This window comes from Barbus barbus, assembly GCF_936440315.1.
Source record: "Barbus barbus genome assembly, chromosome: 37".
Lineage (NCBI taxonomy): Eukaryota > Metazoa > Chordata > Actinopteri > Cypriniformes > Cyprinidae > Barbus > Barbus barbus.
Genome location: NC_136715.1, coordinates 17085911 through 17101422, shown reverse-complemented (window position 1 = coordinate 17101422; position 15512 = coordinate 17085911). Strand labels below are relative to the sequence as shown.

Genomic DNA, 15512 nt, shown 5'->3' with positions numbered 1-15512 from the left:
ATTAGTGTTTATCACCGCTATTCTGTTCTATATGCAAAGCTTTGATTTGAATTGTTATGACTGGTTGTTCTAACAGAGGGCGCCATTTCCTGTTGTTTACACACTTTATTCGGTGAACAGTGCCATCGTTGCTCTCTGCTCTTACATCTTTTACCTCAGAATAAGACTTGTTGAGCTGGTAGGAATGTCCTTTACTTTACGGCTTTATGTTCGTAGTATGCATTATCTGTTAGTGCATCTGTATCGTGTTTGCCAGTTTATAAAGACGCAAATTGTGGGTGTGCAGAAACCGTTGCATGCAACTGTAGCTGTCCTGCCGCTTCACCTGAAAAAAAAAAGCTTTGAGGTGAAGTTTTGAAGTAAAATTAAACGGCGTGCAGCCTCTTGCGAAGTTAAAACAAGGAAACGGATGAAACTGTGATGTTGCTCAAGTTTTAACGACCTGGTAGCTACAATTCCGCGAAAGAATCGTTCATGTGAGTCGGGTCTTGATGAAATGGTAGAACGAGTCATGAGGAAGACTGTCGGAGCGGTTGTCGAGTCAGTCGATATATCACTGAGAACCGTCTTCGCACATGCCTGATTTCTAATAAACTGAGGACTGCTTGAGCAAGAATTATAAGAAAAGTAAGGAACTTTCACAGCCAAGACGATTTCCTTGAACGTCAGAAACCGCGCGATTACGTTTACGTAATGACGCAAAAGAATCACTGAATCGCTTTTTCGAACCGTTTGAAAGAACCGATCGGCAGCGCGTTTAGAAGTGCTTTGATGGCTTAATGTTGCGTTAATTAAATGGTTTTTATTGCAACATTTTGAACAGTGAACACAACCAAAGCTAAAAATGTAAAGAAAAATGAAATACTAAGATAAACAAAAATATTATAAAACGTACAGATATGTATATCAGCATCTTTATGCAAATAACATAAATGTTGTGAATTGTAAATCAACTACAAAAGATTGACGAGAGACTGAAGGATTTTTCGTAATGTATAGTAATTTTGCTTTATTTCTGGTTAATTTTAAATAATCAAGGTAAGTGACCTGTTTCTGTTTTAAAATAAGTAGTTGTGTGTGTGTGTGTGTGTGTGTGTGTGTGTGTGTGTGTGTGTGATGTCCATTTACATTTGTGAATAAAGAATGTATTATATTATTATAAAGTAAATGTACCATATTGAAAATTCTACAGAATTATTATAGAAAGACATTCGCTATACAAATAAATGCAAATTCCTGTGTTGTTTTTTAGCAAAAATAAATGCAAAATCTCAGCAAGACCGTTAATTTAAAGCATTAAGTAAATGCATTGTCTAATTTGTGGTGACGTCACGCAGGTTTGGCATGTGCCAGAATGTGCGGGAGAACTGCTTGCACTCTTGTGCCGCATGAACTCAGTCGTGCGGCTCGCTATCGGGACAGGACAGGACAACCACACAGGCCCCAATGGAAGGACGGAGACACTGACAAATACCGGCCATCATACAACAAGAGTCCTCAGTCCTTCAGCCCTGTTCTGCTGTCCAACAGACACTTCAACAAGGCATGTCAAAAAACATATATCCACAACGTTTGTCCCTGAAGAACAGCTGTTTAATGAAGCGCTTTCCATAGGATGCCCCGGTAGATGAGTGTGTGTTGGCAGCGATGCGCTGGGGTCTCGTCCCAGCTTGGTTCAGAGAGAATGACCCCAATAAGATGCAGTACAACACCTCTAACTGTCGCAGTGAGAGCCTGCTAGAAAAGAAGTCTTACAAGGTACATAAGACTGACACCCTCATTCATTCCACATGAGCAGTGATATCTCATTGGTCCAAAGTTCAACTCAACATAATAAGGTGTGTCCAAAATCGCGTACTTATGCACTATTCTATGACATTTTGTAGTATAAATATAAGTGTGATTAGTATAAGTGTGATTAGTGCATTCACACTGAAAATTCTTAAAAGAAAAAGTGCACTTTAAATATCTGGATAAAATGCACTTAAATAACCGAAAAAATGAAGTGTGGAGTGTTGGATACTTCATGCACTCAATGGTCACAGCTTTAATTACGTCACAAAGGGGGAGGGGCTATCAGACTGATTATTAATAACCTTCTAAAATTCATAAGTAACAATTACTTATAAACCACTGAAGACAGACCTTATAGTATATATACTTTATATCAGTGCAAGTTTCTTTCAGTTGAAACAGCTCTGATTTACATTTTAGTCTGGGACTAGGCTTAAGCCTTGTCTGTGAAACCAGGGGTATATATATTTAAATATTATATACAGAAATTTGAATCAGGAAAAAGAAACACTGAACAAAAGTGAACAGGTATTGTGGCACTCTGTTATGTATTAAACACCCAATATCTTCTAATATTCTGTGGACAGACATATGACTTGTTGCTGAAAACATATTGTACAGGATCCTCTTCTGAAAGGACAGCGCTGTGTCATTCTAGCCGATGGCTTCTATGAATGGAGGCGAACGGAGAAAGAGAAACAGCCTTTCTTCATTTACTTCCCTCAAAGCCAAGGAGGTCAAGTGCCTAGTCAACAAAATACACAGAAAACAAAAAGTGACCAAAGTTTGGACCAAGGAGAGGTTAGCCAAAGTCTGACTTAGACAAAGTCTGTAAGAAGTATATTTGTTAACTTATCCCAGTCTTACTCGTCTGTTTATTCCTCCACTTGTCTACAGAGTGATCAAGACAACAGTGACTGGACAGGGTGGCGTCTGCTGACAATAGCAGGGCTCTTTGACTCCTGGACTCCTCCTTGTGGTGGAGAGACATTGTATACTTACACTGTTATTACTGTTGACTCCTCTCCGAATCTTCAAAGCATCCATGACAGGTTAAGGGTATAAATTTGATTCATGGAGTTTTCACAGTCATACAACTTTTGTGATGAGTCAAATTAACCTTGAGTTAACGTGTTGTGTAACAGGATGCCGGCCGTGCTGGACGGAGAGGATGAGGTGAGACGGTGGTTGGACTTTGGAGAAGTAAAGTCACTGGAAGCAATGAAATTACTGCAGCCAAAGTCCTCCTTAACCTTTCACCCCGTCTCCTCATTGGTCAACAATTCCCGCAACAACTCCCCAGAGTGTCTGCAGCCTGTAGACCCCACAGTTAAGAAGGTGAACATTTGGTCATTTTTAGAAAACAAATGCACTTCAAACTATTTTTACACTACTTTATTCGTTTATCCTCTATTATAAATATACAGTATATATATATATATATATAATTAGGGCTTGAAATTACTGTTTTTCTATTGGAATAAATTAAGATGCAATTTATTTGATGAATAGTAATTTGAAAACAACAGCATTTATTTGGAATAGAAATATTTTTTAACATTATAAATGACTGTTGCTTTTGAGAAATTTAATGCGTTCTTGCTGAAATTAATTTTCTATTATCAACAAAAAAATCCAAAATACCCCAAACCTTTGAATGGTAATGTGTTAATATTTTTATGATGGATTTTCATAGTTTAGGATTTATGTTCTGGGTCTAGAACAAGAGTAAGTGAAATGTATACATTACAGACATTTGAAAAGATCATAAAGATCGCAAACCATTATTCAAATTTTTGACATATGAATGTGAACTTCTTGATTAGTTTAAATACTAACCTCCTTCCTTCTACCCTTTCTAGACCGTTCAACCTACTGCCAGCAGTAAAATGATGATGAGCTGGCTAAAAACTGCCTCGCCAACTAAGAGGAAGACTCCTGATGAAGACTCTTCAGCTAAAGCACCTGAAGAAAAGCCTGTAGCAGAGAAGCAAGGCAAGCCGGCTGGGCCTCTCCAGCAGTGGCTGCTGGGATCGGGTTCCAGCAAGAAACCAAGAACTTGAAAACAGAATCACAATGTTCTTCAGAATGACCAAAAGATTGAAAATGCACCTCGACATGCCTAAAAATGTGTTTTTAAGTAGTAGTTCACCCGAAAATGAAAAAATAGCTGAAAATGTATTCACCTCAGGCCATCCAAGATGTTGTTGATGCTTCTTCTACAAAAAAGATTTGGGGAAATTTAGCATAACATTACTTGCTCATCAGTGGATCCTGTGCAAGTGAACAGGTGCCGTAAGAATGAGTTAGATAAGATGACTTTTACCAGAGAAAGCAATATTATTGATAGAGGCCTTTTATTTATCCAGCAGCAATGGTTTAAACGTTAGAAAAAAGTTAAAAACATCTTGATGGATTTAGTTCATTACAAACATGCAGCTGCTCACTTCAGAAGACTTTAATTGACGTACTGGAGACGTGTGGATTATCGTTTTTATCTCCTGTTTGAACTTTCATTCTAACGGCACCCATTCACTGAAGAGGATCCATTGATGAGCAAGCAATGTCATACTAAATTTGTCTAAATCTGTTCTTTCAAAGAACAAACTCATCTGCATCTTGGATGGCCTGAGAATGAGTGCAGTTTCGAGAATTTCTCCTTTAAGACAGTTGACAGCTCATTTGCCAAGTAGTCAGTGTGTAGTAGTGTGTATTGTTCCTTTTTATATGATGAAAATAAACATTTATGTAACTTATAGTTGATTTGTAGACATTTCATTCGTTCATTTCAAATAGTTCCAGTTCACTTCTTAATAACGATGTACAGCAAACACAAAATACACCGGTTTATTCAACAACTTAATTTTATTTCCATTACTTTGAAATACATTTATCTTGAACAATGTATATGCTGTGCATTTTGTTTCATTAAATGTCATGAACAATTCAGTTTTCCCCCAATGTTGTCTAGTTGTGTTTATTTGAATATAATGTAACACAGATAATAATAATTACAATAATAAATGCACAAGTGGACAGGAAATGATCCGAGTGATACTGAGCACTTAAAGTTTTTACCATCCTGAGCTACTGGTGGAGTCCAGGCAAGATATGAAAGAAACAAAAACGACAAGATATCGTCTACGCCACTACTTGTTCATGGCAGACTCGCGGTGATTCGGTCATGCTGACATGAGGACTGATGATAAAAAAATTCTAATTGTCATTGTATGAATAGTAGATCATTTAGATGTAATATCTAATTTTCCCATTGCATGGTTTGCTATTCATATTTTCCTGTTCCATTTTGAGGACAGCGATTGGGCGTACACTGGATTAATTGCAGTTCTCAGATGTAAAAGCGGGGCAATGGTAGATCTCCAGTGCTTCGGGACTTCACAAACTGAGGAGCGTTTTCAGGTTCAAAACTTTAAGATGCAAATGTAGCATGCTTTACGCCAGGCCGCCATTTTATTTCAAGCACAATGATGAAGCAGTTGAACATGGTGGGTAGTTATGGTATCAACGCACGGCTCTGATACACCCCCCATCTTTCAGCGTTCACGTCAAACGTATTCCAATTGCACTGCGGGACTGGATCATAAAAAGTCTCAAGAGCCATTCAAGTGTTGTGAAGAGTTTCAGTAGGACTTTTTACGTAGGAGAGGAGACGGTTCTGCAGAACCGGTGCAAGGTGTCAGGGTTCGTGTACGAAAACGGGTCTCAGATTGAGCCTCTTGAGCATATGTGGGTGTGTGTTTGTGTCTAAGGCTGTGAATGAGAACTGTGTAGGATACTGAAGGAGAGGAAGTCTGCTCGTCTACAAAGGCCAGTGATTATATCGAGTAAAGGGGAGGGAAGGAGAACGGGGGGTGAAAGAAAGAACGCAAGAGAGACGGAGTGAGGCAGAGACAAGGACAGAGAGGCTGAGGGTGAAACGTTGTGCCTCCTGGAAGGTCCTCAGCAGCTACAAGTCTCTGCTGATGGCTTGGCTCTATCGTTCCGGTCTAGTTTAATTGGCTCAGGGAACTCGTTGTATAACTCCACTTCGGTTTCCTACAAAATAAAAAAAAATGGGTACAGATAAGTCCAAAGTATACTATAGTTGACGCAAACACTAAGCATATACATACAGCCAAATACACAGCCTTTTAAAGTATATTCCATTTGACAGAAACATAGGCTTTCAACGTGTGAACTAGAAAGTTTCATCCTCGTCTCTGATTCTGAATTGTGAGATATTAACTCAGAATTCACAAGAAAAACAATTTTGCGAAAAAATGTGAGAAAAATTCAATTATCTTTTCTATTTTTTTTTTCCATGGCAGGGAAAAAAAAATAGCGAAATGTCAACTCATAATTCAGACAGACAAAAAAGTCACAATTACAAGAAAGTAACTGTTAAAAATCTTACTTGTTGTACCCGTTTAAACTAGCGCTTGTATCTCTTAACTCGTTACACAATGTTGTGACGTTACCATCTACAGTAGTATGTTGTTGTTCTTTTTCACGGATTTCTTTTCGACTAAGAAACAATGGGCCTTAATGTTGCCACCTTGCGGACAAACTAATTCATGCAATAAACCAAGGCACGTGTGCTGAGCGCAATTCTTGACTGTGTGCATACTATGCTAATGATGAAATTTGCATCAAGTGTATTGTTCGTAAGGATACTTTGGCCTTCATCACTTTTCACACCCAACGCACGCAACACGTACTTCAACAAACATACCTGTTTGAGTGCATTGCGCGCGATGGTCTGGAAAGCCTGCTCTACATTGATGGCCTCCTTTGCACTGGTCTCAAAATACGGGATGTTGTTCTTACTCTGACACCAAGCCTGTGCCCGCTTGGTTGTTACCTGCGGGCGAAAATGTATGAAAGAAGCAAAATGTGAAATTCACAGAGACTGTGATTAAGGTCATAGGTGCATGATTGTATTCAACATGAGAAAAAGTGTGTTTGCAAAAGCCTCTACCATGACACTAGGCGATATGGCTCCTTCAATGTACACAACCGTTTCAAAGTTTAGGGTAATAATAAGAATGCATTAAATGGATCAAAAGTTTTTCAAATAAATGCTGTTCTTTTAAACTTTCATTAAAGAATCCCAGTAGCCCCTCACTGCAGAACAATGATCCAGGGGGCGGGGTTGAATCTGCATCTAGGGGGTGGAGTTTGGTAGGTTTAGGGGTGGATATGGGTGGGTTTAGGGATCAGGGGGTGGAGACGGGTAGGTTTAGGCATATGTAAGGTGGGAGGAGTTGGATCTGGATCCAACCTTGCCCCCTGGATCTTATGTTCTGCAGTGAGGACAATCTCAAGAATGCTGGGGAAAAAAGCATAACAGTTTCCACAAAAAGATGACGACCAAATCAGCACATTAGAATTATTTCTGAAACATCATGTGACATTGAAGACTGGAGGAATGGCTGTAACTGGAATACTTCATTTATAATACCTGTAATAATGTTTTACCGTATTTTAGATAAAAAATAAATGCAGCCTAAGTGAGCATAAGAGACGTCTTTCAAAAACACAATTTCCAGTCATCCTAAACTTTTGTTTTTTTAAGCATGCTCGATGAAAATTCATAAGTCTTCTCCACAAGTTTTTTTAGGTGTCATTCACTGATAGTTCAGGGGTTTAAACGCTTCACGTGTGTACGGAGAGGGCACAGCTGGTCCTAAATTAGATCCCTTGGCCTCTTAGAATGTGACACGATCTTGAAATATATTCCGTACACACTGCTATATGTACATGGGTCAATAACTTTTTTTTTTCTTTTCACAATCTATTAGTTTATTCTAAAATGCACTAAAAATGCAATTCATACTCACAATAGCCCTTTTCAAACATATAGTCTACTGGTAAATTACCGGTAAATTACCGTTAAGACATCATGCGTGAACAGGATCTTTTCTAAAATACCGAATTTATCTTTCCGGTATGAGAAGTTGTAACATTACCATTAAATTAACAGTAATGAGGTCTGTGTGAACGCAGGACGATATTACTGGTATGAACTCATACAAGTTCAGAACATGCTGAAATAAGATGTCTACTCTGGGCCAATCATAACATTCTGATGCAGATGTCCCCTTCCACACTGTGTAGTTCGGTTTGAAGTTGTCTCTGCGCCAAAAGCAGCTGCATGAATGTGAATGTTTGACACAAAAATTAAAACATCAACAAAAACACTGACCACGTATACCCCTCCATGTTTACAAACACAACACAGATGCAGCCGTCAAGATGTCATTTCTGGTTAGTGATGTCAGAGAATTTACCAGTATTTTGAAACTGATGTGTGAATGGTGCTTTACCGGTAAAAAGACCGGTCGTTGCCTGTGTGAACAGTGCATTTTTGTATTTACTAGTAAAATCGTTCCGGTAATTTTATGGCAATTCACTAGTATTGCTGTGTGATGGGACTTATGACTTTTACATACACCTTTTACATGATGAGCATGTTTTGATTGATTTTATTTTCAAAATTGTCAGGGTGGTACAACGGTTTTGATATAATAATGAAAAAGAAAAACAGTTAAAAGAAAACATTAAGTAGCTTGTCATAATTTTATTTTATTTTTTATTTACATTACAGAAAAATTACAAAATGGCTTTAATTCTTAAAAATATTTTGAAAACATTTATCTATCAAATTAAAAGTCATGTGGTGCGACCAACATGCTAAAATAACAGTATAAAACGTCAATCTCAATGTACCCTTACGACAGAGATTATTGCACCCACCTGCCTATTCTCCAGATCGATTTTGTTGCCCAGCACCACAAAGGGGAAGTTCTCTGGGTCGCGCGGGCTAGCCTGGATTAGAAACTCATCCCTCCAGCTGTCCAGTGTCTTGAAGGTGTTTGGGGCAGTGACGTCGAACACCAGCACACAGCAGTCAGCACCGCGGTAGAAAGCCACACCCAGAGACTGGAACCGCTCTTGACCTGCTGTGTCCCATATCTGAATGAAACAACACAGAACACTCACATAAGCCTTCTTTCATATATGAACATTCTGTCAGTCTGCATTATAAAACATTTACAAACAGACAGATTTATACAGTATGCCAGTGACACTTATTATTACGTGTTCCTCAGTAGACAAAGTCATATGCTTGAAACAACATTAGGGTGAGAAATGATAACAGAAATCACAAATAAAGTCTTTAAAGCCTTCTCTCAGTCTATAAAATGAAAAATGTAAAGCTAGTTAATATAATGAGATGACACACACTGGTATGGGGAAAAGAAAAAATGCCTCAGATGCTTTCATTTTTTATTTCAAAGCATCACATGCTTTTAGAAAAATAACCCATCATCCCTACCTGCATTGTGACAAGTCGGTCATCAACCATCACTTCTTTTGTCAGGAAATCTGCTCCAATAGTAGCTTTGTACTGATTACTGAACTTCTTATTCACATACTGGTTCATCAGAGATGTCTTCCCAACACTGTTGAGACAAAACAATGTTTAAATCAGCACCTGGCAGGAAAAAAACAAAAAAAAACAACGGAGAACCAACACATCTATTTGTGACTGTGCAGAACTATGAGTCACACCAAATGAAATGCTCAACGAACATTAATAATGCAGGTCATAAAATTTGCATTCCCTTTATGAACAACCTACTTTCTTGAGAATTTATATCCCAACCACAAACTTTCCCATCTGGGAAGCTCATAAGAGATCATGAGGAAATGATTTTTAGGAGGCTTTTAGGAGGTTTTGTGTTTGGGTGGTTGACATGACACTACATTTATATGCCCAGCGTGTCGTGAATCATTTAAACATAAGTTTATACAGTCAGTCAAAAAAGTGCAGTGTATTTTTAGTGCACGTTCAAACATTTCTATACACAATTTTGAGCTGAACAGCTAAATGCACATGTGGCATATCTCTGTGGGACACGGTTCATTTAGCACTCAATGGCAACGGATGCAGTTAGTTCAATTTGATTTATCTTATGATCAAAAAGTTGAATTAAAATAAATATAAAATTTATACACAAAATCTGCAAAATATATATGCAACAAAATCAACACAACAGGAAGATGTTTTGTCTGTTTACTTTTTTATTATTAATATTTTTCTGTACCCTTTAAGCATAAAACTTCACAACTCAAATTTACAAGCGCTTTTCTCATGCTGCTTTATATTTAGTGTCACTGCCGAATATAGCACTTAATCTATTAATTTAATATATTAACACTATAATACTGTTTAACAGAATGCTCTAAAATTTCACACTTAAAGGCATACTTCACCCAAAAATGTAAATTCTGTCTTCATTTACTCAGGCACTGACTTCCATATGGAAGAATTGTTTATTTTTTTTAAATACCATGGAAGCCAATGGCCACCGTCAACTGTTTGGTTATAAATATTCTTCAAAATATCTTCTTTTGTGTTCAACAGAAGAAAGAAACTCATACAGGTTTGGAACAATTTGAGGGTGAGTAAATAATGACAATTTTCATTTTTGGGTGAACAATCCCTTTAAAAGCTAATAAAAGTGGCAGTAGCCCTGACTTTATTACAAAGGCATTGAATGTGGAAACTCACCCAGAGTCTCCAAGAATGATCACCTTCAGAAGAACTTTCTTCCTTGATGTCATAGTGTCACAGCTGGGGAGGAGAAAGCACAGAGCATGAGGCCAACAGCACAACTCATATGAATAAAAAGGAAGTGAAAGCCAAAACTGTCAGTACAGATCCATCGGGTGAGGTACTGCTGTTTATCCAGGCCAGGAATGTGAGGGCATGGATCACTGCTAAACACTTTAGGAAGTTAAAAGGGTCCTATTATGCTCTTTTACAAAGTCTTGATTTTGTTTTGGGGGTGTGCATGCTCTCATGCTTGGTGGTTCGAAAATCACATTATTTTTCACATATTTTACATTATTACAATACCTTTCTACCCAGCCTGACACAAACGGCTCAATTAGTTCCGGGTTTGATGAAGGCCCGCCTTCCAAAAAACTAAGTGTGTTGTGATTGGTTAGCTGTCCCAGTGCGTGATTGGTGAACAGATTACACGGCGTTTCAGTATTGCCCCGCCCCTTGCCAAAACAGCAAGGTAGCCAATATTGCCATATCAATTAAGACCTCAAGAATATTGAACAAGAGGATCGCGCAGAACCTTTGCACGCACAGATACTGAAAGACATATTAAAGTGGTAACGTTATTGTTATTTTTTTTGGCTAAATCACGTTTTAGATAGGATGTCAACAACAGCTTAAAAATAACTGCATTGACTATGTACAGATAAGTGCAACGGTAATATACATTTTGAAACGTGCAGAGCTCAACCAAGCATTCTCCCCACCCCCCAACCATTCCAATTTCCATAGGCGGGATTTACAATTTGTGATGTCACAAATACAGGAACAGCAAAAGCTGTTCGATAATGGCAAATATAGCTAGATAGATGTCAGCTACAGAAATATGAAATAAAAGTAACTACTAAAATGTATTTGTATAAGAGTTTGGTGTATTGAAATACCTTGCAAAATAGAAGTATGACAATTTAAACCATGTCAGTTTATAAGGTTTGATGTTTCTTTTCAGCAATTATCTCAAAAATGTGAATCACCTTCAAAGACATCACAGAGGCTGAGCATATCAAGACCACCTCTAACTCAAGCATTGTGTTTTTACTTGAACTTTGAAGGTCACAAATGTAACAGTTTAAAGACAGTTATAGGATATGAAAAAAGCATATTACTACTATAATAAAAATGGTATATCGATACCAAAATTGTAATGATAAAAGTTAATTTGACTTTCTTGATCTAAATCAGTCTCTAGACTTCTACAAGAGCAAACAATAGTTTCAAACATTTAGATGGAAAAAAAATCTCTGCTCATGAGTAAACGGTAAGATATTACCCACCTATCCAGCTGCTATATTAAAAGGAACACTCCACTTAAAAACTTTTTTGAAAATGGGCTCATTTTACAACTCCCCTAGAGTTAAAAAAAAGTGGCGTGTTAAATATAGCGCTACTGTGACTAAAGTTTATGGTGCATGTTCAAAAACCAGGAGATTTTGTTAGCTTTAATCAAGATAAGGCATAATTTTTCCACTTAAAATGCAGAAATAACTTTTTCTGACATATCCTGCTAAAACCTTGAAAAATGCTTCTTTCTACACCAAAATTAGCATGAATATCAAAATCCAACCGACATTTCTTATTACTATGCTGATCCTACATGAAAGCTTAGCTTATGTTCACTGACAAATAAAGGTTCCAAATAAGCAAGACATCATGAAATGATCCTCAGGAATGAAACAATTGCTTAATTTTCTTTAAAAATGGCTTACATTGAATTACAATAACAAAAAAAAAAAAAATTTAAACAAATAGTGTTAAACTTCAAGCAGCAGTAAATACTAAAAAGCTGCTGTAAAGAAAAACCCTCATCAGGGTTCAGTAGCATCCACAAGTGGACTGAAGAGCTCTTCCACACAAGCACCATAACTCAAAGTCACCTACCTGGAACACTTGCTGTCTCTTAAAAGACATTGTTTCTATAATACTACACAACCATTAAGAAAAGATGTAATTGCCAATAATAAACTAAAGAAATGCATGGAAAGAAAGGAAACCCCTGAAAATAACCAGGATATTGAAAAACTGCTGATGTCTTTCCTCTGATCGTCTTACGTTTCAACACTATGGTTGGAACACAGCAGGGTTGAAACGAAGTAATCTCATGTGTACCCTGGCCAGCCCATATTACACATAAAATCACTATAAAAAGACTTTAATGGTTCATCTTCATGACAGTTCGGCTCCGTCTCAAAACCTAACAAGCTGCCTGCATACCTAGGCTGCATATTTGGGCATCAAAGGCATGTGCAGCATTTGTTTTTTCTTCTTTTTACTAGGAACATGACTTGGATGCCCAAAATGAATTCTTGCTCACATAATGTTGTATTGCCTACTGTTTTTTTTTTTTTTTTTTAATTATGTGACAATATATTAGGCAACACAACATATTAGATCATCACCACAGCTTTATCACATAGACCTTAGTCAGGGGAGCGCCACGTTTAATTTTTGACAGGTGTGAAAACCAGACTGTGAAGATAGAAGTACAGTGCATTCAATGTAGTGTAGTACTATTGAGTGTACTAGGAATCATGAAACACGGGACGTGATGGTAAACTGTCCATTGTGCCAATGGATGGTATGCACATGAGATTTGCCTTGATGTTGAGAGTGGCGTGAGAGATGTATCTCAGACATGGGAAAGCTGTAAATTTCGGGACACATCCTCAGTAGTGTACCTTTGAATCAGGGGGTGTTTCCGCCTTTCAACACCAGACACCCTCATCAAAGGTGGCCAGCTACAGGGTGATCAAACCTGAGCTTGTGTCCCATGCCCAATTATGAGAATTGCCTGGTTGTTTAAACGGCGCAGCCTACAGGACTATGCAAGGCAGGGGGCGTCCGCATACCTTGTTCACCCTCCTCCTGGAGGGTTGTGACCTGGGTTCTCAAGTGGGGTATGGGGTGGGGGGATTAGTGAGCGGGTCATGTTGATGCTCTTTGAGCCCATCAAGGGTCCTTCCGCTTAATCCATATCCACTACAAAATACAGACTGCTGAGTTGACTAAATGTCTCTCTGAAAAAACTTTCAGTGGACAAAAAGTCCGTAAAACTGTTTTAAAAGTTGTGACAATGACATGATCTAGGATGTTTATACAGTGCATGGCATTTTAAAACAGCAAGTCTATTCCTCACAGCCTAGCTTTCATCCGTGTTATTGTCAACATGCTGCTGAACCCGATTAATTCAGTTTAATTTGTTTAATTCAGCAAGCAGATAACCCATTTTTTTCTAAACCAAGCAGCTTTCTGTTTGTCAACCTGTTGTGAAATCTGATTGGGAAAATCTTTCAAAATCACATGAAATTCCTGGATTTCTACTGAAAATTGATAAAGTTGCTAAAGTAAACGCGGCTGCATCTTTATCTTGTAGTATAAATACATTCCCAGATATACAACTGTACATCTATAACGTCAGCATGACCCTGATGTTCCTATGATATTAATAGCAACTGCAAAATTAATTAAATGTGCAAACTAACCAAAAAAACAAAACCTTTCATATTTTTACCATAGTTTTGTTCATTTTTGCTGATGCATTCCAATCATTTTAATAAGAATACAAGTAATTGGGAAGTTTCCTATGCAGATTTTGTATGGTTCACCAGGTCATGCAAATTTGCCATAAGGACCAAAAGAAGCTCCTTAATGTGTGTAAATTACATACTACGTACTGCATATACTGTATAGTACGAGTAGTATACTATTCTGAACTGTTTAGGCAGCCAGCTCGCTAGATTTTGAAACACAGCCCAAGACAGTTTTACGCCTCGATATTTAATCTGGAACCCATGACAGTCGGTAAAGTCGGATCACATGGCAGAGCACTTTCCTTTAACAGAAGAATGGCATCCATTTCAACCGCAACAAATAATCAACTGACATATCATGCGCGTCTTATATGACGCTACTTTTGAACTATAAAGACGTTATAGTGTAATGGAGGCTTTAGCCTTCTTGTTTATTTAAAACGGCTTATTTCGCAATACTCCACACCTGTTTCAGTGTGCTGTAAACATACAAGCAGAAACTGAATGTATTTGATGCGGCTGCTGGTTGTGCAATCATCAGTTTTCATCTAAAAGCAAGACGGCGCTGTAAAATCCATATCTCAGAGTGTCACGGCATTTAATAAAGATATATTCTTGTGTATATTAGCTCAAGAGAACGATCTGTGAGGCGTTATGGTTAACGAACCAGGCCTGTCAGGGTAACTAGAAACACCTGATTATTCAGGGCCTGAACAGGGACAGACCAATATCACAGAGTAATCAGTAAATGACTGATTTTCACCAGAAATTAAGCTTATACACGAATAAACGATTAATAAACCATCTCAATGTCCTTTAACAGCATAACAAATTAGCTCGTTTGCTAACGTCAGTAAAGTTAGCTTACGCCAATTACACCATCAGTCTCTGGATTGAACATGTACAAGCATACATATTGATTTTACAACTCACCTGGTTTATAAAGCAGGAGATCTAGCAAATATCAGTCAGTATTCGTGCCGTGGTGTAGCCTGTGAGCTAAATTGCTACCGTGCCCTTACACAAGCCTGATGTTTATGAAGAAAACAAACAGTAGCAGCCCCTGTCGCCAGCGGAACACTGGAGCGCTTAGGCTAGTGTATGAGTGAACTAATCCGGAATCGGGGATACCGATACGGGTGCTGTAACCGTTATTGCCCCCCTGTTAGACGACGGATCTTTTTTTCTCTCTTTCTGTTTCGGGATCTGCTTTAACTTCCTCCAAAACAACCTTGTGAAAGCCAGCGATGTTATCACGCAGGGGACGTCATCGCGCATGCCCCAGAAGACACGCCCTAAAAGCTGGACCCTCTTCTGAAGAGGGGTTTATCATACTTTTAGGGTGTTTTTAAGTCACGTTTTTTGTAATGACACATACTTTTTTTATTCACCACAAAAGTATCGACTACAAAAATATGTAAGCCCATGTCCACCGTATTAAAAATCATGCTTAGGTAAATCATAAATACGTCATAATTATTTTATTTATTTTTTTTGTCACAATGACTTTCTATGGCGTAATTATAACTTAGCATATGAAAAGTTTGACTTATGTC

At 38.0% G+C, this 15512-nt stretch overlaps 2 protein-coding genes across 2 annotated transcripts; one reads left to right on the top strand and one right to left on the bottom strand.

The window, feature by feature from the left end:
* The first annotated feature begins 53 nt into the window (after nucleotides 1-53).
* Nucleotides 54-4754, top strand: LOC306857257 (abasic site processing protein HMCES-like). Its single transcript, XM_079397105.1, has 7 exons — nucleotides 54-178; nucleotides 1338-1543; nucleotides 1615-1758; nucleotides 2416-2595; nucleotides 2692-2846; nucleotides 2940-3132; nucleotides 3657-4754. Exons 2-7 carry the CDS (start codon nucleotides 1355-1357, stop codon nucleotides 3855-3857), a joined length of 1062 nt encoding a protein of 353 aa, XP_079253231.1. The 5' UTR covers nucleotides 54-178; nucleotides 1338-1354; the 3' UTR covers nucleotides 3858-4754.
* Nucleotides 4619-15246, bottom strand: LOC306857258 (ras-related protein rab7). The gene is made up of 6 exons (XM_079397106.1): nucleotides 14890-15246; nucleotides 10373-10435; nucleotides 9134-9260; nucleotides 8551-8769; nucleotides 6527-6655; nucleotides 4619-5850 (listed from the first exon to the last, which is right to left on the bottom strand). Exons 2-6 carry the CDS (start codon nucleotides 10423-10425, stop codon nucleotides 5755-5757), a joined length of 624 nt encoding a protein of 207 aa, XP_079253232.1. The 5' UTR covers nucleotides 10426-10435; nucleotides 14890-15246; the 3' UTR covers nucleotides 4619-5754.
* Between the last annotated feature and the right edge of the window lie 266 nt (nucleotides 15247-15512).